The sequence below is a fragment of the Pseudopipra pipra genome, chromosome 6 (assembly GCF_036250125.1).
Source record: "Pseudopipra pipra isolate bDixPip1 chromosome 6, bDixPip1.hap1, whole genome shotgun sequence".
Lineage (NCBI taxonomy): Eukaryota > Metazoa > Chordata > Aves > Passeriformes > Pipridae > Pseudopipra > Pseudopipra pipra.
In genome coordinates, this window is record NC_087554.1 from 58,113,032 (window position 1) to 58,139,096 (window position 26,065).

The following is a 26,065-nucleotide window of genomic DNA, read 5'->3' on the forward strand; positions in this document are numbered from 1 at the left end:
GAATTTTATCTAGAACTGCTGTGATGGGGTTAAAACAATAATTGTTGGTAGTAACTGTAAAACTGGAAAATGAAGATAAATCTTAAACAACGGAAACAGTGTATTGTAAACACAGACAAAGACCAATACTTCATACTCAGAGATCAATACAGTGGGATTAATCTCTCAGATTTACTTAAATGCTTAGTGTGAAGAATTTTCATAATAATTGAACTGTAGCAGGGCTATAAATTTTTCTTATTTTTTTATTCCTAAGATTATTTGATTTTTATTCATCTCCGTTTTCCCTCTTGTCATTAGCAGGTGAATGGGAAAAACACAGGAGCAGATGAAGCAGGCAGTAACTGGAACTTCACTCTGTTGCCAGGACTGTTATAAACTAAGGTATAAGATGGAATTAAATGAGAATAATAAGCAGATTTGTAAGATTATTTTATTAAAGATACTGTAGCAAAGCACAGAATAAGCTTTAAAGATTATGAAAACTAACTTGGAATGTCTTTACTGATACTCTACATAGACTACAAGTAATTGCTGAGTTACAGAACAGTCACAGCCTGTTCTAGGTGTCCTACACTTTGTATACTGTTGAAGGCCTATCTTTAGGTGGTGCTATAATATTCCCTTCTCTCCTCTGCTTCGTGGTGGTCCTACCATGCAGGTCCTTTCTGTTCTCTATGGAAAGATTGGGAAAATCCCATTGGAAAAAATCCCATTTTCATTTAGATTTCCCAGCTATATTGTGCCTTCTCACTATAGAGTCCCCAATGGTATCTGGCTTTGCCCAGATATTCAGTCTTCCCCTTTGCTCCATAAAGCCACTAGGACAGAAGTGTCAGCATTCCAATACTGCACTGAAGGCTTTTAAAATGCCTATATTAATGTTTAAGATGTTATGTGTTAATAGAGCTGATGCCTTCAACATCTGTATGCTGAAACTCTGGGGGCTATGTAATTAGATTAAGCAACCACATTCAAAGATACCTGAACATCTTTTCTTGCATTTGTATAGCAACTTTATAAACTATAAAAGAGTAAATCAAGCACAGACACATGCCCTATACAAGCTGCAATACAGACAATATTGTACACACTTTGTAACAACAGTAATGAAAATGATGCCAAATATAAATAAAATTATAGACAGACTCTTCTTGAGATAACAGTTATAGTGAACAATGAAACATCCTTTTATAATCATGAGTAGAATTAATAAGATGCGTAACTACAGCAGAATATAATCAGCATGTTTAGTCTGCTTACATGTCTTAATTTGATCCACTGTTGTCTGGGGGAAGCAAAAGAAATTAATATTTTTCTAATCCATGCTTGCCCTAAGTTGAAACATTTACTGCCTTAGTGGTCTTTTTGTTAGGTTTGGGAGTTTTTCCCCCATTAATTTAGCTGGAAACATTAGGATTCCTAAGATGTTCAAATCTGAACATGAATGCCTGATTCTCCTCTTCAAGCCAGCTTTTGCAAGGCTTAGATGCAGAACAAGGTGCACCCTGTGCCCTATGAAGATTATTTCACATTTATTCATCTCCTTGTTGGTAAAAACTTTTCACCATTCTTGTAATAAGACCAGAGCACCATTTCTTTACTTTCCACATACAAGCACTGTGCTTCGTGGAAGGTCCTCTTCAGCTTGCAAATGATGATCATGGCAGCAGGGGGAATCAGGTCAGCTGGATCACTCTCACCATCCTGTCCTTCCTCAGGGCCCCTCTGTCCTCAGTTTTTAAGATTTTTTTTTTTCACCTTGTACTCTTTTTTCTCTTTTTTTTTTAACACTTGATAGTTTAGCATTGTACATGAGTATACACTTGTAATGTTTAAACTAAAAAATCTAAACAGTTTTTGACAGCAGCTCTAAGAAGCCTCATTTCAGAAAAGGAGCACTCCAGCACATGAATAGCAAATTCTGCAAACTCATTTCAGTGCAGCCCTGAACACCTGGCATCTGCCTCTTTTGGCTGTCTGCTCCAGGAAAGACTTCAAATTTGTTTGTAACAGGTGTAAATAAGAGTCACAAGGAAGTAAGTTTTATAATACAGAGAAGAGTCCAAAACAACTTTTACTGCATGTTCTAATTTGACTGCTTTGGTGCCTTTTGCGACTGCTGCAGTGTGTCAAAAAAGCAAAGGTGGTGCCAATTCAGATCTGGCACACGTGGTTCTGAGTTTTATGAAATCTTTTGACGACCAGTTCTTCCTCATGTCTTCTTCAAACCTGGTTCTCTCAGTTGTTCAGAAGCTTAGAAGTCCCTATTTCACTACTGCCATGCAGAAAAGAAATGCAAGAAAAATATTAAAAGTCAGAAGCCCGCACTGCAGTACTGTATTTGCTAGCATGATGTGGTCCCTCCCACCTCACCATGTGTGGTTTTACTCTAAATACCCATCCTTCAGTTATATTCAGAGCACCCACCACAGTCAGGAGCTCTTTTTAAATGCCATACAGTTCATTTCCTTCAACCCCTACCCCACCAAAACACAGCCTTAAACAATGTCGTGATATTGTTTCAGAAACTTGTTTCTTTCTCCTTTGCCTTCCATTTTCAAAACAGCTAAAGATTTGCTGAAGAAAACCTTCATTCCCCAAACCTCACAGAAGTTATTTTTGATACTGTGTGTGTTACTTTCCAGCAGTGGTTTATAGCTTGGCTTAGTGGATGCTCAAAAAAATTGCACGAGTATAATTTCCTTTAAGCCTGGACTTCTCATAGCTTGAAACGTGTTCACTCTGGAATACTTCTTACTGCTTCATATTTGCCTTTATTTTTGGTTGTGGAGTTTTTTTCCCTTGCCTAACTCAGAGGTAACTGCTATGTATTTACTTAGCCCCCTTCCTCAAATTCTTATCTTAGGTTAAAAGCAGATAAATTATACAAGTATTTAAAATTTCTGTCCCTTTCGACCAAAATATTTTATGACAAATATGAGCAGCTTTGTATCCGATATGAACAAACAAGAAAGTGGAAATGCATGAATGTAACTTTTGAGGACATGGGGGTTCTTTTGGTACACTTTTTTTCTGTGGATACGTAATCACATTGTACAAAATATATGACTGTTCCACTTCTAATTTACACTTGACGTTTCTATGCACACTGTGGCACTCCTGGACCAAGTGGTTATGTCTACACTGCAGAGCAGGGCAGGCTTCAAGGCTGCACATGAAGCCGGGTTTATCGGCTCTCTGCATTACTTACCTGCCAGAGCATCCTCAAGGCCAGCTCAGGGCCTGAATTTCCTGGCACACCTTTGAGGGGAAAGCCTGGAGAGTGATGCTCCACACTTGGTGTGCACTGCAGGGAGCCCCGTGTGACATGGCCAGGCCCTCACCCACAGCATGTGCCAGGCCCAGGCTGCTCTGTGTCTTCTATCTGCCCTCTGTGCCATGTCACACACTTGGTGGGGGGCAAAAAAGCAAACTGGGACAGAAAGGCTTTTGTTGCCTGCAATGAGGGTGATGTCAACGGGGGAAGCAGACCTTGGGCAAACTACCACTGTCAAAGTACTGCTGGTTCTGGTGGCAAATCCATTTGTCTACCTAACACGTTCTTAAAATCTTGGAGGGGAATTCACTGGACCAGTGCTGTTACTGCGAAGTAGCTCTTATATAACTTGCTCAAAAGCCAGGAAGTACCTCTTTTCTTTGTAAACTAACAAAGGAGAAAAGCCATTCTAACTACTGTATGCATGTGAGCATTATTTTTCCCCGGGCAACATCAGTGTTTAGCATTGCTGTTTATTAGGATGCCGGGCTGCATTTTGCAGTCAAAGATCTCTGTTACTTGCAGATCACACACAGCTCATGCACACGACTGAACTTCATTACACCACCACCCTCAGACACATTGACTGTGCTGTGTGGGACCACCTCTGAGTGCGGGAAGGTGGGCTGCCTGTGAATATTAAATATTTTTCCAATGAGACTGCAAAATACTGGTAATCAGTGCCAACTGCGGTGGGGTGGTGAGCACACAGAGCTGCTGGCACTGCCGACAGCTTGCAGCCCACAGCAAGACAGATTAGAGGTAAAACGTTGTGCCCTCCTCGCAGGCTCTAAAATCCCCCAGCTGTCCTAAGAACGGAAGCTGTTTTGGGGATTCACAGCTGTGTGAGGATCAGCTTCACCCTCCTCTCAGCAAGCGGAAACGTTCCAGCCTTTGGAATGGGAACATGCGCGTTCCCAGCGAGCCACGAGATGGCACCCACAGCCCCATTCCCCGTATCCCTGAACATCTGCAGAATTCCAGCCCTTCGGAGAGGTTACAGAGGATGCAGCTCCTTCCACTTCATCAAAGTCAGAGGAAGCCTGTGATTAGCTGGATGTTTACAAATAAAAGGAGGATCTGGAGACAGATCAAAGAGAACTCTCCAGATTTGGCACAGACACCATATACTTGTGCTAACAGCATCTGCATGGGTTCAACTGTTACATGAAGTGGCTGAACTTGGTGTATCTCATCATATATTAAAAATGCTTTTTAATGCTTAGTGCATTTATTAGAAGTCTGAAGAGTCAGCCAGCTAAGGACCTGACAAAAATGAAAAAACAACAACTCCCAGCTAACAAGATCTTACAGACTCCATTTAAGAGAAGCACCCACTGGGTTCTTCCTCACCCTGCTTTCTGCAGTGTAAAGGGAATCAAGAAGCAAAGCACTGTTCCAAAATCCAAAGGATGTAGTACTTCAGACTCAGTAAACAGGAGCAGTAGCACTCAAAGCCTGTTCTCCAGCGATCTAAGTAGTTTGGCTGGCCCAATCACACCATATATGCTCTTCCCTGGAAAATCTATAGTTCATCCAGGATCTGAGTTACTTTGGCACAGCCCAAATGACGGGGGAGAGAAGCAGATGGGAGATAAAAGATGTGGTGTGTGAACTACACTAAGTTAATGTATATCTGTTCTAAGGGACATCTTTGTTTTGACTCTGTGTAACAAACCAACATAGCTTGTGAGGTCTGGAAGGCCACACTAGACTATTCCTACTTTCATAGTAGTGCTCTGTTTGAAGTTGGTATTTCTATTTGGGGTCTAAAGCCACACTGAACTTGATCAAATAAACATTCTCCAAAGGAAACTGCCTTTGAACTGTTTAACTCTTTGTACAGCAAACTAAAGCTGAAAGAACTGTAACAATCACTGTCAGATCTCTTGTGTCTTAGAGCTGAGTTGTTTTCCAGTTTTTAAGTTACTGTTCATCAGGACCTGTGTCTTTTCTGTGGTAGCAACAGTCACTAAAATCTGAGTGAAACACAACCCTGCCTGAAAGCAGACTAGATGGGGTTAACCCTCAGACTTGCAGGCATGCAGACTGTGTCATATTTTACAGCATATGTAAGTGTACACAACTTCTATTTAATCTACCTGATAACAATGCAGCACAGATATCCGAGCTCTCTCCTGGGCTGTGGGGCATACTAAGACAATTCCTTCATCAGCTCCAAGGGATCCTACCCTGTATTTCCTCTTCCTCCAGTGCTACTGTATTTATCCTTTTCCCGAAGGAGGGATATTTTAGATTCTGTCTCTTAAAATATCTCTGCTTTTCATAATGGCTAGAGAACCTCAACAGTTTGGTAGCTGGGACTCTCTACCAGCAGGTACCAGTAGGAAACCCATAGGGAGGGAGGGAACAGAGGCATCATCTTTAGCATCCTGAATAAATGCTCTAACGACGACTTGTGTAAAAGGGAGGAGCGTAACCGATACCAGAAGTCTGGGTATCTGCTGCCAAAACCAAAAGCAATCTATGGTATTCAGCAAACTCTATTTTTAGCCAGCGTATCTGCATTTCCACAAACTTTCATGGTCTTTGTGGCTTTTGCCATGGAGAGAAGGACCTTATGTTATTTCTCCCATTCATTTTCTGGGGAGTCAGAAGCAGAAGTCCCACTGGTGACCATCCGCAATGTAGTGGGATGGTTACCTAAAAAGGAGAGAACAGGTATTACTGAGTTGTGTAGGTTCAACTGAACAGGTGAGAACTATTAAAAAAGGCAAGTTCTTAGCCCTAGTCATTGCTTTAAAACAGGAAGAACGCAAAGCTTCCCATTACAAAAAAAAAAAAAAAGAAAAACAAAAAAAAAAAACCCAGAAGGCAGATAGAAGAGTCAAAAGGATGAATTTTTAAAAGAGCAGCCTTGTCATCAGGGGAGATGGGGGAGAAGAGAGGGCAAAAGACTGAGTTTTGCATCTTTCACGTTGGCAACACTGCTGCTGCAGAGACCTTGGCAATGGCTGACACTGGTGGCACTTTGCCTGACAGACAAGTTGAGAAACCAAGGATTTACAACAGTCCTGATTTCCAGTGGATTTCCTACAATCCACACAGCTTCCAGGATTTGGAGGCCTTTAAGGAATGCTCTCTTCTCACTGCCTGTCAGGAGTCTTGCGATATCGACAGAACCACAAGACACACTTATCTAAGATCATGTCTTATTTGCAAACAAAAAAAGTACACTCCAAAATCTCATTGATGCAAATCACAGCTGAGTTTGAGTGAAAACAACAGCAGCAACAGGACTTTGTCAAAGAGGAAAATTCTTGAACTATTTTATTTTTTTTCTCCCACCGGAAAGTCTAGATGCAGCGTTGTTGTTGTGGTTGTAGCTGCAGGAAGATTTATTATGGTTTTAATAAGCCAGAAGGCACAGGAAAGGATTAAACCTTTTCATTTTCCTGCAAGGGAATCAAAGATATTGACCATGTCTGAACATCAAGGTTCTCGGGGTGAGGTGTGCCACGCTGGCTACACAAAGCAGACAATTAAAACCTGGCCTTGGACCACCTGCTGATTTCTCATCTCATAATTTTATTATGTTCCCTTGAATACATTAATATGAAACTTTAAAAACATATTTCCAACTACTCTTACATAGGGAATGTGCGTGAATTACTGAAAACAGTTTCTCTAAAAGCATGAGGCAAAGTATTGTTTACCTGTGTCTTTAATTTAAAAAAACCCAACAGAATCCACCCTACAAGACATCTGAGAGCAAAAATAACTGAAACAAATATCTGATAGCTTTTCTCCTGTAAAATTGGCACTGGTCATTCAAGTATATGAAAAGGAACATGGGGCTGTTTGTTTCAGGGCTGAATATTTATATTTATAGTCACGATGAAGTGACTCCTGAGTCATGAGCTCTCTTGCCCTGTTACAAATTAAGATTTGTCTTTCTTCATGAAAAAAATAAAATCACAATTAATTCCAGAATTGTAGAAGTGACTATAAAAGTGGCAAAAGACACTTAATTTATAAAATGTGTGCTGATTTCTGCCATCTTTCCCCTACAAAATCTCAGCCTACTCACATGTCTCAAGAATACACCGCACAGCAAAATTTTAGGAGTTTTCTGGAAGCAGGAAGAAAATACACAAAACTGGTTCATAGCCGAGAACTACAGAAATGTCAGCTTTTAAAAACATGTTCCTAATTTCTAGCCTTCAGCAGACTTTATAAAGTCAAATTAGTCATGCTTCATCTTGTAGGCTTCCAAGTCTGTGAGAAGCATCAAACCAACTGAGAACTAGGGAAGTCAGAAGATTTGATTTTTAGCCGTTTCAGATTAAGAAGTACTTAAAAGTCAGGAGCAGGCACACGGGGATAGTAACAGATACTGCCAGCATCTCCTTAATTCACACACGGAATTATCCTGAGCTTCCAGTATCAGACCAGAAATGAGATTACTTTCTCCCCTTACGAAAAGCAGTGAGGGACAGAGGGCAGCAGGAGAGCTCCACAGCTGCTCCTGGGCCCACAGCTGGAGGGCACGAAGGCCAGAGGAAGGTGGGAGCCGTTCCTGGTGTTTGGCCAGACAAGGGGCCCAGCTCATTCCTGGCCCCGGGCCAGGCCAACCACACAAACCCAGTGGCGCGGAGCACTGCACAGCCTGCTTCAGGGAGGACTGAGAAAGCTCCAGAGCATATTTGTGGGATGAGCTGAATGCAGGAAGGTTTCCAGTTCTCACGAAGAGGGCAAAAAGCAGAGATGTGTCTCATTTGTAAGAAGCTGGGCTGCCTTTTTCCTTATCAGGAAACAGGACACGAATGTAAGAGTTCAGCTTCCCCAAGGATGCTTGGGGGAGACAGAGACCGAGTTAAACTCAGGACAAACTTTGAGTTCTGGTACAGCTTGTTTAAGCAAAGGAGCCCCCTCCCAGCCACTCATTCCTCCCCTCATGCCACCCCTTCTATTGTGCTTGCACAAGATCTGACACAGAGATGGAGAGGGAAGCACAGCGGGAAACTGGTCCAGCCAAAGAACAGCCCCATAGGGAATAAAAAAAAGCCCGTTTTTTGATTCAGTTCATTGTGAAGCGACATAAATACGTGCTTTTTTACAATGGAGAGGGTGGCACACAGGGGATATGAGAGCTGAAACTAATGGGGAGGAAGAAGAGGCTGCCAGGGCTCAAGGTGGCACTGCCTCCAGGAGCAAACTCATGTCCTCAGCAATAGCTGAGACTCTTGATGGTTTTGCACTAGAGTATTCAAAATGCAATGCTGTAGTCAAACTTTTCACATTTATAACAATGAATTTTTAATATATTCTCCAGGGCAGTACATTTTCTGTCTTCAGCTTTGATTAAAAAATATGCTGAGTTGTATTTTCACCATCAACTGAAAATATTAAAAAGGGAAGAGCCCTAATAAAAGCCTCAATTCTTAGAATTCTGTGATGTTCTAATCTATTCAAATCAAGATTTCTCCACAGACCTGGCTACAAATATCATTATACACAAATGTAAATACTATTTGAACCAAGAAGTTGCCAACAAGCATTTACAAGTATATATATATTAACATTTGAAAAATCTCCCCTGAAACTGAGAAAGAAGTGCAACAGCTTTTGCGATATTTTAAAGCTCATTCTAGGTCTTTGCTAACTCCCTTTTTTACCTTTCAGTAAATCCTGAAAACTAAGAGCTAGGCTGGATACTTATAAATTATTTTCAGGGTTGCAGCCCACACCACTGCCAAAATGAGAAAAACAACAGAACAGAGAGAAGGCCTCCAAAAATAAGAAAAGCAAATCACTTAAAAATATGTTAGAGAACCCAGCAAATCTTTCTTTCTGGCTATGCCTTGTACAATGTGATACACTTACACCTCCAGTTTTAAAGATCTTTAACTGCTTTAACACTCTAACACTCCCCGTAGTGCACTAAGGAGATGCAAAGGAACAATGTTATGTGACTGAAAAGTACAAATTAGAGGAAACAGAACTCTCAATGAAATATTTTTGCTTCCCCTTCAAGTAACAGCAAAACTTCCAGGATATCGTAACTGCTGTTGGTTTTTTTTTTTCATGTCTGCTTTCATTCTGTCTCCACATTAAATCATTTTTATCATGGTAGGAGCATTGAAACACCATCGCTTCACTCTCCTGAGGATGCTGTCCCCATTCTGGGAAGAACACTCGGGACTGGCCAGCCCAAGGCTGCCTCAGCACCCAGGCCTTCTCCCCGTTCACAGCAGCAGAATTCCTTCTGTCACTCCCAGCCTTTTCTTTTAACACTGCCATTCTGTTCCCCTGCACACTTTTACATGTCACCTTAAACACTCTCCCCCCGTCCACTTGCAAGCCAGGCTGACTTGTTTATGCCTTAGTACCTTTGATTTGTTCTCCTATACTGCCCTTGATCACTTCTCAGGCTACTTCAGTCATTCTGATTTTCTCTGCCTACACATAAGTAGATTTGCTCCTAAACTTCCCTGCAGTGTAATCCATGCTCTTTTGTGAGCCTTAGTCTGGACATTCATACATGTGAACTCTAAGGTTTTGTTTCATTAGAACAGGGAAAAAAACATCAAGTTCAGTTGGAAAGGTTTAACAAACTGATTTTGTTACTACAACACAGCTTATAACTGAAAACAAACGTACTCCAAGGTGTTTATAAAGTTAGGTAGTATACATAAATACCATCATTCCCAGTTCCTCCATTTAACTTCTGTAGTTGGCAGGTCTACTTACACTAGGAAGTCAACTGTTTTGGGAAACATTTCTGGGTCAAGTTCAGACCAATATGCTGTAAGCGAGGGCTCCTGATCCTGAGCAGGAGGCTCCATAAATCACCCTTAGCCCTTCACTGTGTTCAGGAGTAATCCCTTAGATTGCAGAGGTCACCTCCTCCTTTTCAACAAGGTCTTTAATCTGGGCCCTGCTGTGGCCCTGCAGCCCTTGGGGCAGCGGGACCGGCCGTCCTTGGTACGAGCTCCGCAATCCGAGTTTGTGCCGTAGTGAGCTCATGGCTCTGGCCGACAGCTCTCCCAGCCAAGCTGAGTCATTCTCACTTCGCTCTCACAGGCATCTACAGGACATTTTATCCACTCCTTCAGCCACCCCCTCCATGCCACCTTTGGGATTTGCTTCCCACTGCAGAGCTCTAATCCTGCCCCGCTGCTATTGCCACTCTGTCCCACTCAGGATCTCTTCTCCCACTCAGTCTTCCCCACTATTCCAGTGCCACAAGACTCTCTCACCAACTCCCCCAGTGCTCTCCAGTTCTCCCTCACTTCCCTTGACTGCTTTTCCCAATCCAGCCACAGCTGATACCATTAAGGATAACATGCATGTCAGAGAATCACTGTGTGCAGTGTATCAAGCCCCCAGCTCTTCCCCTACAGCACCTGACTGCTTCACCTCTAAGACAATCATTATAGCTAAATATTTTGTCTTTTGAAGAGTCTCATCATCACCTTAGCAATAATTCCAACACTAAAAGGTGTTAAAATACCCATCCCACTTACTCTTCAAACCCTTATACACTGAGCTTCGGCCTGGTTTGGGATGGGGAGCATGGAATAAATCCTAAGGGGGGAAAGTTCTGAATTAACTGAAAAGCTGGAGTGCATCCATGCCTGTGCTCTTTTTGGCCCCAGTGTTATTCAGGACTGGGTTGGCTTCAGCATCACACAAGAAAACACAGGATTGAGCAGTTAAAGCAAAACATTAAAGGTCTGAACTGCACCAGAAGCAGTCGGTGCCTGGGGCCAGCTGCCAGTTCAGGACTGAGGTCTGGTGGGGGAGCCTCCTCCATCACTGCAGAAATGTACACATCTGCCAGCCAAGAGAAATCCTAATGAACATTTAAAAGTGAATAAATGCAAGGCAATTCATACTAATTTGAATAGTTACAGTGGAGATTCTGTACTGTGTTCACTTCTCTGAACAGTTTAACATTAAAGCTCAATACTCCTCATAATCCCCAAGAAACAAAAAGGAATCCAACTCAGACAGCAACAAGCACATGAAAGCCCTGGACTAGACTCTCAGCTCCTGGCTCCTATTCACAACCCCACCACTGGCACATGAGGTGAACAGAGTATTTCAGTTGGAAGGGACCTACAATGATCATCTCATCCAACTGCCTTAACTGCTGATTTAAATTACTTTCCTCCCTCCACGTCTCAGTAGGAAATAGCATTACCCACCCTCTTTGATAAAGTGAGATCTCCTGGGAGAAAGTACTGCTAGGTTTTATTTTTTAATCGTTTTCTCCACCATTACACATTAGGATCCTTTCCTCCCCTCCCCATCACAAATCACACAATTAACAAAGGTTTAGACAGCTGGTTCCTAAGAGTCAAAGCCAGTAGTTCTCTCAAAGGCCAAAGTGCCTCACTGAATTGATGTCAGCAGGTACTTAGCAGGATTTTTAAATTCAATTAAATTAAGAGACAAGCTATGCAGATTAGGGCTCTGCTAGAATCAGCAAGGAATCTTAAAAGGCATAAAATGTCTTTACATTTATTAAGCAAACTCTGCAGTCTTTTCTTGTTATATTCTTGTTGAAAAACAGAACATTCATAAAGTATCATGAAAACAAGAAGCAAAAAAACTAAGGTTCACATGAGCCACACTCCCCCTTCCCCTCCCCACCCAAGCAATGGGACTATCTTCACACCCATCCTGCTTTTAACTTTCCAACACAAGCAGCAAGGCACGGTTCACAGCTAGGCTGAGAATGCAGTCTCCAGTGCCCATGGCCACGCTGCATTCCTAGGAACCCGCCACGGCTGCTCCTCCCTCGTATGTTAGGATAAGCAGGTTAAATATACCCACAGAGGTACAGACAGTAAAAGAAAGGCCAATGTCAGTTGAACAGTTCTGCTAGGACTTCAAGTCTGGAAAACGACCACTGTGCTGGGAACTCCTTGGTTATCCCGACAGTCAGTAACTCCCTTTCCCTTTGTGCACTCCAGTCCAAGCCTGCGAGGTTTAACTGAGCCTATGTGCTCTCACCCTGGGATGCACATTCCAACAAAGCCAAGAAGCAGGGGACCAGGACAGCCAGCTCTGCCTTTACAGCAGAGACAGAACACAAAGGATTATTTCTTGGCATTGTTGGGGTTTTTTTTCATTTTGAAAATTAATTTGGGGATTATGAACAGTTATGCTCTTGCACATTAATCACTGAGATCTAAAATTTTCACATGAAGAAACAACACATGGAAATATTAAAGCACTCATCTTATGGACATGGATCCGAGAACTGTTTAATAGCAGTCAGTGAAGGGGTAACATTGTGCTTTTAATCTACAGTTTAAAAATAATGATTTGTATATCTACTTAGTAAAACAATAAAATTAAGAACAGAAACTGATATTAGGAAACAGTGAAAATGTAATAATTAAACACATGATGCTTTTCAAAGCTATATACTTAATGAGCCTAAATAGACACCTATGGTTAGGAGGGTCTTAAAAAAAATAATAAAAAAAGAGACTTATTTTCAAATTTTTTTTTTCCTTTTCAATTTTTTTCTACTATACTTATGCTTTGCTTTGGTGTTCTCTCTGCTGCCAGCTTAATGCTTTAACAGTATGTTTATGCTTATGTTCTTTTCAAATGCTTGGCATTATAGTGAGATCTCATATCTTTCCTCAAATTAAATTTTGCTCCACATACTCCACATGTATACAGATGAACATCCATGTGCTGCTCCAGTTGCTCATTATTTGGGAATATCTGAAAGCAGACCTGGCATATAGTCTCTCCAGCTGATAAGTGAGATATCATATGCCGTACATGGTCATGTTTTCGGAAGTTTCCTTGATCACAAATGGAACAGACATACCTGGCCATGCCTTTGTGCATATCATTGTGGAGCCGCAACTGGCGCTCTCTTAAGAACTGCTTCCCACATGTCTGACAAACAAACTGTTTTTCCTTGGTATGAACGGTATAGTGTTCCCGCAAGTGGCAACGCTGGTAAAATCCTTTCCCACAAAGATTGCAGAAATGCTTACGTCTGTGATCCCTCTCGTTCTCTTCCAACATGGAGTTCTTGAACAGATCTTGCTCCAGGCAGTTTGACATATGTTCAACCACCAGGTTTTCAGTTTCAAAACGCTGACCGCAATTAGGGCACCGGAAAGGACAGGCAGAATGCTTGTATAACTGTTTTTTTTGAAGGCTGTTCATTTGGAAGTGACTGTCCCTGAAGTCCTCTAGCATCTCTGCAAACATCATGTCCCTTATTTCCGACTGCTCCTCAGGGTTTTCTTCTAAGTCCATTTTCTCCTCAGAATTTCTGATTCCGTTCATGGTCAGATCCTGGGGTTCTCCACAGGTCTGTGCATGATCCTGTAACTGCTTGCCTTTGACCAGTATTTGACCACACTTGCCACAAGCACATATATTTTCTATGTGTTTGGATAAATAATGAGAGGACAAATCTTCCTCGGTGATTGTTAGCCCACAAAGTTCACAGGGAGCGTTCTCCACGTCTTCCTGCACTGAAGGAGCCTTCCTGTTAAGGTGCCGTGGACTTTTCAAACACTTTCTTTCATCCTCGTCCATGGATAAACGGGGCTTTAAAGTCTTGCGAGCATTTCTCTTCTCTCTCATCTCTTCCTCGACGTAGTATCTGTAGAGCGGCTCTTCCTGCTCATCATCCAGGTCGTCATTGTCGGAAGACTCATTGCAGTCTTTATCCGTCACCTTGATAATATTAAAATCCTTCAGCTCATCTGTAGGATTGTCCTCCGGTTCCATCTTGATGATAATCCTCTTCCTCTCAGAAGCTCTGTTTCCTTCTTCACCTGAGGTCTCGGAGGCAACCGTGCTGCTTTTCCTGCTCGTGATGTTTGACACGGGAGATGAAGAATCGTCTGCGGCTTGGCTCGAGTCCCCCTTGTATTTTTCTGTTTGTGTGGAGATCATTTTAGAAGTAGAGTCCTTTTCACTATAGTCTATTTTCTCAGTACTGTAGTACCTGGCACTTTGGTAGGAATGCCTGTTGGTGCACGTTAACACGTGCTCATCCAGTAGCTTTTCACAGCTAAAACTAAACCCGCAGCTGTCGCAGGTGAAGCTCCTTCCAAACCGGCGCGAGTGGGACACGCGCTCTTTCGTGTGAGAGAATTTGGACGTGGTGCTTTTTTTGCAGGCATCAAACAGTTGTTCGGGGAAGCTGCTTAGCTGCAAAGCTTCTTCGTCAGGCTCTTTGTTATGGGATGTATTTACTGTTGAACTTGGCGGCTCCATGCCCCACCTGTTTGCTTCGCTGCCATTTCTAGCGAGCGCGTCTTCATACATTCTCACGCCAAATATCATTTTACTATTCTGGGTGCTAGAAGCAGAAGATGAACATTTTAAACCAGATGAGTCTGTATCCTGGATATCTTCTAGACATTCGGGTACGTTATATAGCTGTAAATAGTTCATGGCCACTTTAAATTGTTCAAAATTGGCAGGAGCTGTCATGATTTTTCCTAAATACATGAACTGTAAAATAAGATCAAAGCATTCAGCGCTAATCTTCATGTTGCTTAGATTCAGCTGGGCTGTAGTGTGTTGATGGTTCATAAAAAACATTCTAAAATAGGAGCTGCAGGCAGCAAGGACTGCTTTATGTGCTTGAAAATAAATATCATCGATAGCGATGCAGCAGTCACACAGAAAGCCCCACTCTCTTTGGTTGTTTAGCTGCTGAAGGACATAGTTGCTATGGCTGGTTCTTGCCATCTTGTACTTCGATTATAGCCCTGCATAGAGAAGAAGATATCTGTTAAATCACAAGCACAAAACCCAAAACCTACTTGAACGTAGGGAGGAAATGCCATCATTTTGCTCTCTAGATCTTCCTACTCTGACAGTTTGCGGTACAGCTTCCTGTCTGGAGACCTTTGCTGGTAACTACTTATGAATACTGATGCCAGTGAAAACATCCATAATTCCATGTGCTCACCACTAGACTTACAAGACTAGTAAACTAATAAACATAACCACCACACATGTCAATCAGAGCTATGCTGCTAGAATATAAATTAGCAAATATATCTCAAAGTCCCCCAGCCAAGATTTGCAGATATGAATTCTGAATGCAGAACTTCAAAAACTTCACAGGGTAGACTTCTGTAAGATGGCCCCGGGACAACACCTATACAAGGTAAACTGGCTGTCAGAAACCACTCTTCAGTCTCAACTTGCCTTTTTACCTGTCAGTCCAACGGACACATGATGCAACTCATACTGGAAAACAGGCCAGGCTCAAACTGGTCTGTCCCTCCTCATTAAAGGAAACTAAGAGGCATCAGTGGAGCACCCACACAAGCTACTCCACACATTCTGCTCTTCATGGCAGCTCAGGGACTGCCTCAACCTTCCTGCAAATCAGGAACCGCAGAGTCAAACGCCTTCTGAGAAGCAGAGGGCAGCCCGGCTGCGGTGGCACGTCCCACGTACGAGCCCGCTGCAGATGGTGACCAGGCGAGCTGCGTGACAGCCACAGGGGCTGCACAGGCAGGAAGTGGTGCACGCCGTGCCGCCAACTGCTCTCAAAACCACCAGTTCAGAGCGCTGAAACGTTACCAAAACACATAGATGGGAAACCGGACAAAGAAAAGCTCAGCAATGGAGAACTGAGAGAGCCCGTGGGGCAGACGTGGAGCCACGGTGAAATGAAGCCTTGACAAAGACTGGGGAGAAAGGCCTGCAAGTGCTGAGGGTTGCTGTAATGTGAAAGGACTAACTTGTCCTCAGGAGAAAAGAGGAAGAAAACATATTGGTTTATATTAACAAAAATATCCAGAAGAAATGCACTGTATACAGGAGGTGTGCATTTGATTTACAGAAGATAAACTTAACCAAGTGTGGCCAGATCAACAGTTAGTCACGACTCACTTTACTGACTGTACATAATCTGTTCTAACTGCACAGGGTGAGGGGGTGAGAAACCAAAAGAAGGTATAAAGAACGCCCTAACTAAATGAAAAACAGAAAGCAGTAATGAGCATTCTTAACATTTTGAAAGGTTATCACAAACAATGCAAATAACTGTAAGAGATTTGTACAAATAAAGTACAGGCTAGCAAATGACATATATTAAATGGCATTTTATGACTCAGTGAAATGCATGGATTGATTTGCAACCAACTCTTTCAACTGTTCAAAATTTAAACACAATACACACACAAATGCTCCCTTTTTCTTCTTATTCCCCTAACGGCTTACATCTCCTAGGGAGAAAATGGATAGAGAAATTAAATTCCACAATTGGTGTTGTATTCACAAGTCATAGGCGTTGCCTGGCTTGTTAAGCAGCAAGCCTAACACTAAAACCCCGTTCTCCATTCCACAAAGGACTGCCACGGAGGAAACACACTCAAGCTCCCAAGACAAGAACATGCTCACCCCACCCAGCAATATTCCCTACTGCCAACTCGTCCAGCAGTACCTCTGGATCACCACCAGCATAGGACCTTGTCTGGCAACAGGAACCTTGAGATTTGGGCTGAATTAAAACTGACTACGAGCATCTGCATGGCAGCTGCTCCTCTCCTCTCAGCCCAACCCTCCACACCCAGAACTCCAGGCAAGCACCCTGCCATAACAATTCTCGGACCGGTTTGGCCCAGTGATGTTCACTGTAGAAATGCAACTCGTTGCATGGAATTCATTTAATGGCTTTCTCACTAACTTGCAAAACAGTGGCTTTGAACGTAGGAGAATCTCTGAAACCACTTCACACCTTTTCTACAGACACTGATCATTGTCTAGGTCACTGGGTAATTTCAGATGTTTCTGTCTCAACATCAATAATAAAAGCGCACTTCGTATTCTTCCAAGGGGTAACGTGTTTTGGACTTGAGGCAATTCATTAGATGCTAAATGTAATTCAGTCTACTGTATCAAGAACAGCAGCTGCATAATGAGGAAGAACTGACTTCAACTTCCACATTGTAAGAGTGGAAACCAGTGAGAAAAGAGATGACAGAGTCTAAGGTACAACTGGCCTCTAGTTGTAAACTCCCAACAGAACAAGAAAAGGCTCAGGACGACTCAGGTTAATCTCCCCATCCATATAAAGTGGCAAGTTTTAAATGTAATGTTTACTTGTGTTTTTTCTACACTAAAAGTACTCCATCACGTCCACCAACAGCAAAACAGCAGTCCAAGCAGCAAGCCTGTACCAGAAAGGTGGCCACAAACTGTCTGCAAACACCTGCAGACAGCATCATTTCCAAATGACGTGGATGATGAGTGACAGCACACAAACTTGCCTTTTTTAAATATTCTTCCTCTTTTAAAAAGGTGAAAGGTATTTCTCCTTTTGACAGAGGAATTCCTGCAGAGCTTTCAGCATGTGGGTCCCAACACACAACAAAGACCCTTTGGCAATGGTTCCCTCTTAGGAATTCTGGGAAGAAACAGCTGGAGCATGAGGTGGCTTGAGCAGGATGGCAAAGTGCTCAGATACATATCCGGCTTCTACTGCAGTAGTACTACATGTAGGTGTTAAAAGATTGTTTGAGGTTATTTATGTTAATGAAAGTAATGGCATCCTCCCTCTGGATGCTGTATTAACCTGCTGCATGTAACTAAGTATTTACAAATGCCAACACTTCCCACCAGGAGAGCCTGGGTTGGGCTATTTAAAACTTTAACACATTTCAACCAGCAAAGGCAAAACTTTCCTTCTGAATTGTCTACTTCACACTGATTTATTTGCCCCCCCACACCCCTTCCACAGAAAAGGTCAACTAAAGCAGTTCACAAAACGAAGCTCAGAAAAAGCTTTCATATATGTAGATTAATATTCTTTTAAAAATAAAAAATTTCTCTTCCGAAATCTTTGAAGAGACACTTTACATGGGAGAAAGCGTTATATCTTAGATATGTTGTCATGATATAAAAATCTGCCTGAATTTGGCCAAGCTTGAGGGCGAGAAGATAAAAAATATCAGTTTATTCACACTTAAAAATTTTGTTATTTATTAAAATCTCAGATTACAGCCTGGCTGAGAACATTTCATCCTCTTGCAGCTCCTTTGTACATGGGGCCCTGCCTGAGCCATCTCACCTGCAGTGAAACCCCCCTTTTCCATAGAGCTCTGCCACGGTTTTAAACTACAAAGGGGTTGATTCAGACAGAAGAAAGGAAGTTTTTATCACGAGGGTGGTGAGGCACTGCCACAAGGTGCCCAGAGACATGGTGGATGCCCCGTCCCTGGGAACATTCAAGGTCAGGTTGGACGGGGCTCTGAGCAACCCTGATCTAGTGGAAGATGCCCCTGCTCATTGCAGGGGAGCTGGACTAGATGGCCTCTTAAGGTCCCTTCCAACCCAATTCCATGATTCTATGTGCCCCCTCCACAAAGGCAGGAGCTGATAGTAGGGCTTGCTGGAGATTGCTACGCATGAAAATTGCCTGCTGGGTTTTATCAGCCCTCCTGGTAGCTGGATGGAGAGGATACCTAATTCTGGCTGATGGAGGACCAGACCCAAGAGGGGGTGTAGTGAAAACAGGGAGATTGGGAAATGTAAGAAGGATGTGATGGAAAACCTCTGGAAGTCTGAAGAGCAGAGAGAGGCAGACTGGGAGCAGAGTGCTGAGCTAAGAGGGGGAGACTGGGATTAGGAAGCAGCACTGGGAATTAAAAGTGGGGGCAATGAGGGTCTACACAGTGGAGGGAAGCTGCTTGGGCAAGGGACTGGGAAAAGCCAAGCTGCAGGGCCTAGGGCAGAAGGCCTAAAAACACAGATATGCTTTTGCTGGGGAATGGGTGGAAAACAATTATAGCATTTACCCCTTCAGAGCAGGAACTGCATCTCAAATTCCCAATCCTGCCATGCCTTTGCTATCAGTAAGCATCACAGGCTTCCTGACAAACTCCTTCCCATCAAGAGCAAGCTCTCAGAAAGTGATCATTTATCATTATTTTGTTACTTTAATTGCTAAAATGGCAGCAATCTGCATTTATCACCCATGTGGGTGGTTCAGTACTGCAAACTATTTTTGAAGTTTGCTTTGGAAAAAAAAAAAAGCAGGCATTAGAATAAAAACAGGTCTTTTTACAGAAAACACAAGACAAAGTTAAATGTGTACACAAGAAATGCTGTAGTTAATGCAGGATTAAGTCAGCTGCCATTTACATATCATGTATTATGTATGTACATATATTATGTACAGATCATAGTAAAATTTTCCTTACTCGGCACATCCTTTTGGTCTGTCCAGGCCTGGATCTGAGCAGCAGCAAGACAAGATCCCTGCTCATTTGGCAAAGCATTTGGAGGATGTGAAGCGAATGGGAGGCAGGGGACAAAAAAGAGGATCTCACAGCAATGAGTACTGCTTGGAGAACATCATCCCATTGCTGCCAGTCTCAGGACAAGTCACTTCAACCTTTTTAAGTCTGGCTTGCAGTTTTTGGATATCCAATTTATTCACACAGGTAAACACCATCAGCAGTAACTAAGGTCAGTGGGAGCTATCCTCTGTATGTACTAAACACTGAGTATCTTGGAAAATTAAAGCTCCATGCAGGCAAGTCTGCCAATCCAAAATTTTAAATTATTTCTAATCCTCTCTGACTCTTCTATTTCAAAGAGAGGAGAAATGCCAGCCACTTGTCCAATGGACTAGCACACTGCCTTTTGTGAAGCATCCCAGTACTGGAGGAACCAACCTCACAAATCCATAAGGAACACAAGCAGCTCCAATTTCAGCAAGGTTTGATTTGTGCAGTAAATGCAGCATGGGCCACATTGTAAGCAGTGCTGAGTAATGCAGAGGTGTTCTGAAAAAATGTGCTAGAAAAGCATCTAATATGAAAATGAAAACTGAAGATATTTGAGTTGGGTATTTTCACTCTGATTTTCAAATTCCAAGTCTCCATATGCAGTCTATTGCCCTAGTAAATGTTTATTTTTACATGGCCACACTTTGATTCAAGCTGTTTGTCTGCCACTAGATTTTTTTTCTTTTCTTTCGAGGCACCACTTAGATACTATTCAGATGTGACCATGAACAAGGTAAGTTGCACTACTACACTAACCAAATATGTTGTTTGTAAGTCTGCTAACAAAAAAAGAACAGGTATTTACTACAGCTCCATGCTGTCATTTCCTCAAATTCAAAGTTTTCTGAGATGTTTTAAAACAAAAGAAGTAAAAGATCCTCAAGCAAAGAACTGGTAAAGTTCTTTTGCTAGCTCCTCTGTCTTTAAAACAGACATACCACAAGGTTCAGAATTTAGGAGCGTTTCGGCTCCTAAAATTAGTAGGTGGTTTTCAAAACCCAGCATTTCCACTGCTGAGCAGGCAAAAACATAGCACTTACATTGTTAGTTACTGGCTGCTTTTCTTTGGAAACCAAGAACAGGCTGGACAAAAGTGTAATAAATGAGTGGAGAATTTGGTGCTAATAGAAAACGAGACTGGAAAACCTCAAGCAAACAACGCCCAGTTACCCAAAGAAACAAACGCGTGGGCAGCAGAAAGCAAATCCCCCATCACAGTCTGACACAGTACCCCACCCTGCCATGGGTTCCCAAGAACTCTCCCAAGAAGTATTTTGCCTCTGTGGGTCAGATCCACCAAACAGCCTGGATTCCTAAATGACAGCATCGAGCTGCTGCACAGAAAATCCTACACAAGATGCATAAATTCTCCATATGATGCCCAAGGAGTTTAAGTGTTCAGCTACTGCATCAACCACAGAGCTCTCAACAGGCTACAACTTTTACCTACACATACTCAATAGGAAGCCACTGAGATTGCTCTGGGACTGCACAGTCCCAAGTGCCTCAGTTCACACAAACACTGCAAAACCAGCAAAGAACTTGGGGCCAGGTGACCACTGTCCACCTCAAGTTCGCACTGCAAGCATAGCCTAGGTCATGAATTAACACAACTATGGGAAATCCATGTTCTGCCAGGGAAAATGTAATTAAGCTCCATTATTCAGGCTATGAAGGACTGAAGGTATAATTTACCCTCCTCCCATAGCCCTTCCAATCGGCTGCCTTCAGGCGTGCTAGCTGGGAATACGATTCCAATCTAATCTTCAGACACATCCTGGTGGCTGAATCAACTCATTTTAAACAGACTCCTGGACAATGTAGAGAACCAAGTTTTATGACACTTGGGCTAGATCTGAACCAGGGAAAAGTCAGATGTTCCAAAACCCCCAACCACGAGCTGTTGGGGCTGCTCGATCCCCTCCTCAGCCAGCAGTTCTCCACTGATTCAGCCTCCATGTCCACAAATGAGAAACAGATGTCAAAATTTAGCAAGTTATGATTCTCAGCTGCTTATTGAGAATTAGTTAAGATGTGTTACATGGTCTTAGGTAAGAACACTCCTCGAAAGACACGGGATACAGTGTCATAAAAGCTTGACAGAGTAAATTAAGAAAAGGGAGTTTGTGCTGAAGCCCCATCTCAACTTCAGACAACTTAAGATCAGTTCTAGGGAGCAAAAGTACTAGAAAGACCTTATGCAGTCCTTTAAAGTAACTTGCTAGCTACAAAGGACTACTCTAGAAAGTCACAGTTATCTTTTATCTGTCACCTTTACAGCTGCCAGGCAACACAGTAATGATATGTTTAAAAGAAACAATTAGTGGGAAAAAAAATTATACCCAATTTATGCCTTGTGGCAGAAAGATGAGCCTTTTTACCTAGGCTCTCCAAGTTACACAAAGTTTCAACTTCAGGAGGCATCTTGGTGGTTTAACCATATCTTGAGACCCTCAAATGAAGTCACACGTGCCTTCCAGGAGTGCATCCTTGGCTAAATACAGGTAGGACTTCAGTTTAACAACATGAAGTCACACGTGCCTTCCAGGAGAACATCCTTGGCTAAATACAGGTCGGACTTTAGTTTAACAACTTGCTGGATGCACGTGAATGAAGCACAGTAACTTGTGAGACACACGTCAAACTACAGATTTTGTTGGCTCTTTCTGCTCTTAAATGTTTCACATTTTACTTTCAGCACATTAAAAATAAAAACAAGGCTACTAAGGCCTCCATCCAATGACATAAGTTTAATATGGGCAAAAAAGGCAACAGACAGTGAATTCTGGAGTTCTGCAGTGACACAGCACGCAAAAAGAAAAAATTAGCAGACAAATATGAGGATATAAACGGTCTTCATGCAAATTATGTCAGCTGTTGTGCCCACACGCTGTGTCCGCAGCAAAGCTCTGGGTGATGGTGTTTACGGTGCCCAAGCAGAGGCAGGGCAGGACAACTCAACCGCTGGGGAACCACTGGCCAAACTGAAAAATGAACACATGGCCTCTCATGCTACAGGAGTGTGAGGTCTGGAAGGACTCTAGTGGGAGGTCCAACTGTAACAACTAAGAGAAAGGACACCAGGCTTTTATCAGGTAACTTTCACTACCTCAGTTCTGAGCAGCTATTTTATTTCCATCCAGCAGGTAAATAGCTACTATGGCTTTGTCCATCCTGGATTTTCAGGGCTCTCCACTGTCAGCAAGAATGGAAATCTGTGAAAGAAGCAGCCTCTCACATTCAAGTAAGAAAGCATCTAAAAACCCAAATCCCCGGTTGGCATGAGCACCCTCAACATAATCACTGCAAATTCCTGTGCCAGTGACAACAGTAATTGAGTCTGATGAAGAAAAGACTTGTGCAAGCGGAGCTGAAGCATCTGTTAAGTCTGTGATCTTATTCCACACAAAACTTTCCAGCTACTAGGAAGAAGTGTCTCCTATTACTTCTCTGAGCGTCCCACGCAGCACAAACCCATGTCTTCATTACCTGCATCCAACCCCTGCGGGTTGGTGCCTGCTGGTTCCCTGTTACCTCAAACATCAGCAGAGTGCAACTAATACTACTTGTTAGTCCTCAAGTTTTCTGGCCAGTCACCCAAAAATCTCTCCACAAGCTTGTCAACTCGCTGTGCTGCTGCCTAGGAAAATCTCTGCCAGTGCTGCAACCGCTCGTGTTTGGCCAGTTTTCCCCACGGCCATATGGTCCCAACGCCTCTCCCCCACTCGCCATGAAAGCTTAAGTTGTAATTTGGTAAAAATGAGAAGCCCGCATCCCCCCCGCTCACGGCTGCTGTGTGGGTTTTTCCAAGAGCTGTAATGAGGAATGTTAAACAAACACCTTTAATTAAAGGAATGTTTGTTTAATGTAATTAAATGCCTAAGAACACCGCACTGTTGCAACCCCGGATAGTTTTGCACTGTCCCCCGCGATACTCTGGTGTGGGGGAAATAATGCAAGCAAATGACATAACCTGCCAGTAAACATCCAAATATTAAGCAGCATCCAAGCCATGCTACCCATTTACCAAATGCCTACGTGTCAAGAGGAACCGGCACTCATCTGTCAGCTGAAACAAAAAATCCTGAAAAACAGAAAGGAGTAAAACCCCAGCCCCAAACCCACAGCGTTTTCAGTCCCTTTTACTCTCTTTACTACCTTTCTATCCGAGCAGAAAAGAGGAGTCCTTTGAGGAACGAGACTTTCAACACCGCTCCCAGAGCGGCACAGGGCTTGTTTTTTATGTGACAAAAGTATTCCCCTTCCTTTCCAGCCGCCTCCGAGGCGATCCAGCGCGCTGCCAGCCCCGAGTGAAACCCAAGTCTCCCGCCTGGCAGGGTGGAGCATTCCCTGGGGCTGCAGCTCCGCTCCGTTTTTCGCCGAACCACCGCAACTCGCTCGAAGTTTTGGGGTGTTTATTTCGTAAAGACAAAAGGAAGAGAAGCGGCGGGACCCACCGGGGAGGGGGGGCCGGCGCCGGGCGCGATAGCGGCACCCGAGATGTTTACCGCGACTTCGAGCCCCGGAGCCACCCGGGCGGCGCGGTGCCCTTCCTTCCCCGCCTCTCGCCCCTGCACCTCCCTAGGCCGCTTCTCGCTCCCCAGCGCGGCATCCCCCGACCCCCGCCCGCCCCGCAGGTGGAGCGAGCCCGCCGCGGCCCCGGCAGTGCGGGAGGGAGGGAAGGAGGGAAGGCGGGCGGGAGCCGGACCCGGACCCGCCGCGGCGGCGCCGCCGCTCGGCCCCCGCGCAGCCCGGGCGGCGCCGCTCCGAACGCCCCGCGCCGTGCCCGGCCCGGCCGCCGGGGCGCAAGGTCACCGCGGCGGCCGCCGGCCCAGGCACCGGCCGCGGCTGGAAAGCCCCTACCTGGCAGCGCCGCCGCCACACTATGGCGGGCCGCGCCGGGCCACGCCGCCGCTCGGCACTTCCCACCTCCCGCCGCCGGCGGGAGCTGCGGCCGCCTCCCCGCCTCCCCCTCCCCGGCTCTCGGCGCCGGGCCCCGCTTACCGCGGCGCGGGGCGAGGCGGCGGCCGCCGAAGGGGGAGCCGTGTCCGCGCCGCTCCCGCCGCTGCTGCCGCTGCTGCTGCTGCCGCGGCTGCAACAAAGGACTTCCGCCCCGCCGCGCTGCCGCTGCCGCAGCGCCGGCTCCGCCGCGACCGCACGGGGCCGGACCCCTCCCCTCGGCGGCCGCGGCTCCCGGCGCCGCCGCTGCCAGCGCTGCTGCGCCTCCCGCCGCCAATGCCGGGCCCCGGCGGGCGGCTCCCTGCCGCGCTCCGCTCTCCTCCCATGCCGCCGGGGACGCGGCGCGGCGCGGGCTGGCGCTGCCGGCGCCCCCTCCCCGTGTGCCGCAAGCCCGGCCCCTGGCGGAGCCCCCCGGACCCGCGGCGAGCGCTCACCGGGACCCCGCGGCCGGGCTGTCCCGCCCCGCTGCTCTCCCGGCCCCGGGAATCCGCCCCTTCCCCGCGCACCCGGGCTCGCTCCACGGATCGGGGTGTCTCTCCGTTCCTCTCAGACCAGCGGTGACTGGTGCGGACAGGGAGGCTCCGGTCACCCGTGTGGGTGTCCGGCGCTGGGGGGTTGTACCCGCAGCCCCGCGGCCCCCGCGTGGGACAGTTTAAAGGCGAGAAAACCACTGCGAGCTGCGTGAGAAAGTATCTCCTTCTCGGTGCGATTTCACACGTTCATACCACCGCCCGCCCTCCTGGAGCTTCACGGTGATGCAGGAGCACAGGGCTGGCAGCCACCGCCACACTCCGTCACAGAGCCTGAGGACAGCGCTTTTTTTCATCTTCCCAGGAGCTGTCCCAGGCCCTCTTCCCACCAGTCTCTGGATCTCTCCTGTCTGATAGCATCCAGCTTCTCAGGAACTATCCCATGTGAGCAAGTGGGATTTCCGATCTCCTCTGCTACCTGCCACAGATCTGAGAGAAAACATAAGCCAGGGCAGGCTTTCCTCCCGGTCTTGCCACTTGACTTTTCCACCCCCAAAGTGACATTTGTCATTCAGCGTAAGCACTGGAACTGTTTAATCTGCACAGCTCGGTCATTCAGACACAGTTTCTAGAGATACCGTTGGTTTTATGTTGCTGCAACTAAGATCCCTCTTAGCTTCAGACAAGCCAAAAGGGCAAACTTAATCGTAGCAAAGTTAAAAGATTTTATTACAAATTTGAAAATTACAAAAATAACAAAAAAAAGCAACAAAATAAAATGCCATAATGTTAAAATGTACCAGCATCCATCCCTGCTTCAATGACCTCTAAGATTTTCCTGAAGCATCCTCCACCGTTTAAGCAAACAGTACAAACCCAATTAGCAAAATCCTAGTCCTTCCTCCTGAGTTCGTCTGGGGATTTTCTATCAGCTACAGAATAAAACGGGAGCTTTCAAAATGTGTCTTTCAGAATGCGGCTCAAAAAAAAATCCCCTTGTTTCCCCTCTCGCTCTGCCTTGTCTCAGGGGTGTAGTAGCAGTGCCAAGGGGAAAAAAAAAACCCCTCTGTGGCTGTAAGGCACCA

At 44.7% G+C, this 26,065-nt stretch overlaps 1 protein-coding gene across 5 annotated transcripts; it reads right to left on the bottom strand.

Moving 5' to 3' along the window:
- Positions 1 to 415: 415 nt before the first annotated feature.
- ZBTB1 (zinc finger and BTB domain containing 1) lies at positions 416 to 25,114 on the bottom strand. 5 transcript variants are annotated; one of them, XM_064659388.1, is made up of 3 exons: positions 24,556 to 24,694; positions 13,101 to 15,012; positions 416 to 2,278 (listed from the first exon to the last, which is right to left on the bottom strand). In XM_064659388.1, the coding sequence occupies exons 2-3, from the start codon at positions 14,990 to 14,992 to the stop codon at positions 2,242 to 2,244; spliced, it is 1,929 nt and encodes a 642-aa protein (XP_064515458.1). In that variant the 5' UTR covers positions 14,993 to 15,012; positions 24,556 to 24,694; the 3' UTR covers positions 416 to 2,241. The 5 variants fall into 5 exon arrangements, with proteins under 5 accessions (XP_064515458.1, XP_064515455.1, XP_064515454.1 ...); XM_064659385.1 differs by lacking the exons at positions 416 to 2,278; positions 24,556 to 24,694 and adding an exon at positions 25,017 to 25,114 and having other exon boundaries at positions 12,495 to 15,012; XM_064659384.1 differs by lacking the exon at positions 416 to 2,278 and having other exon boundaries at positions 12,495 to 15,012.
- Positions 25,115 to 26,065: the final 951 nt, after the last annotated feature.

Excerpts from the sequence above, each read along its gene's own strand:
- ZBTB1 (XM_064659385.1), bottom strand. The coding sequence starts at position 14,992 with ATGGCAAGAACCAGCCATAGCAACTATGTCCTTCAGCAGCTAAACAAC.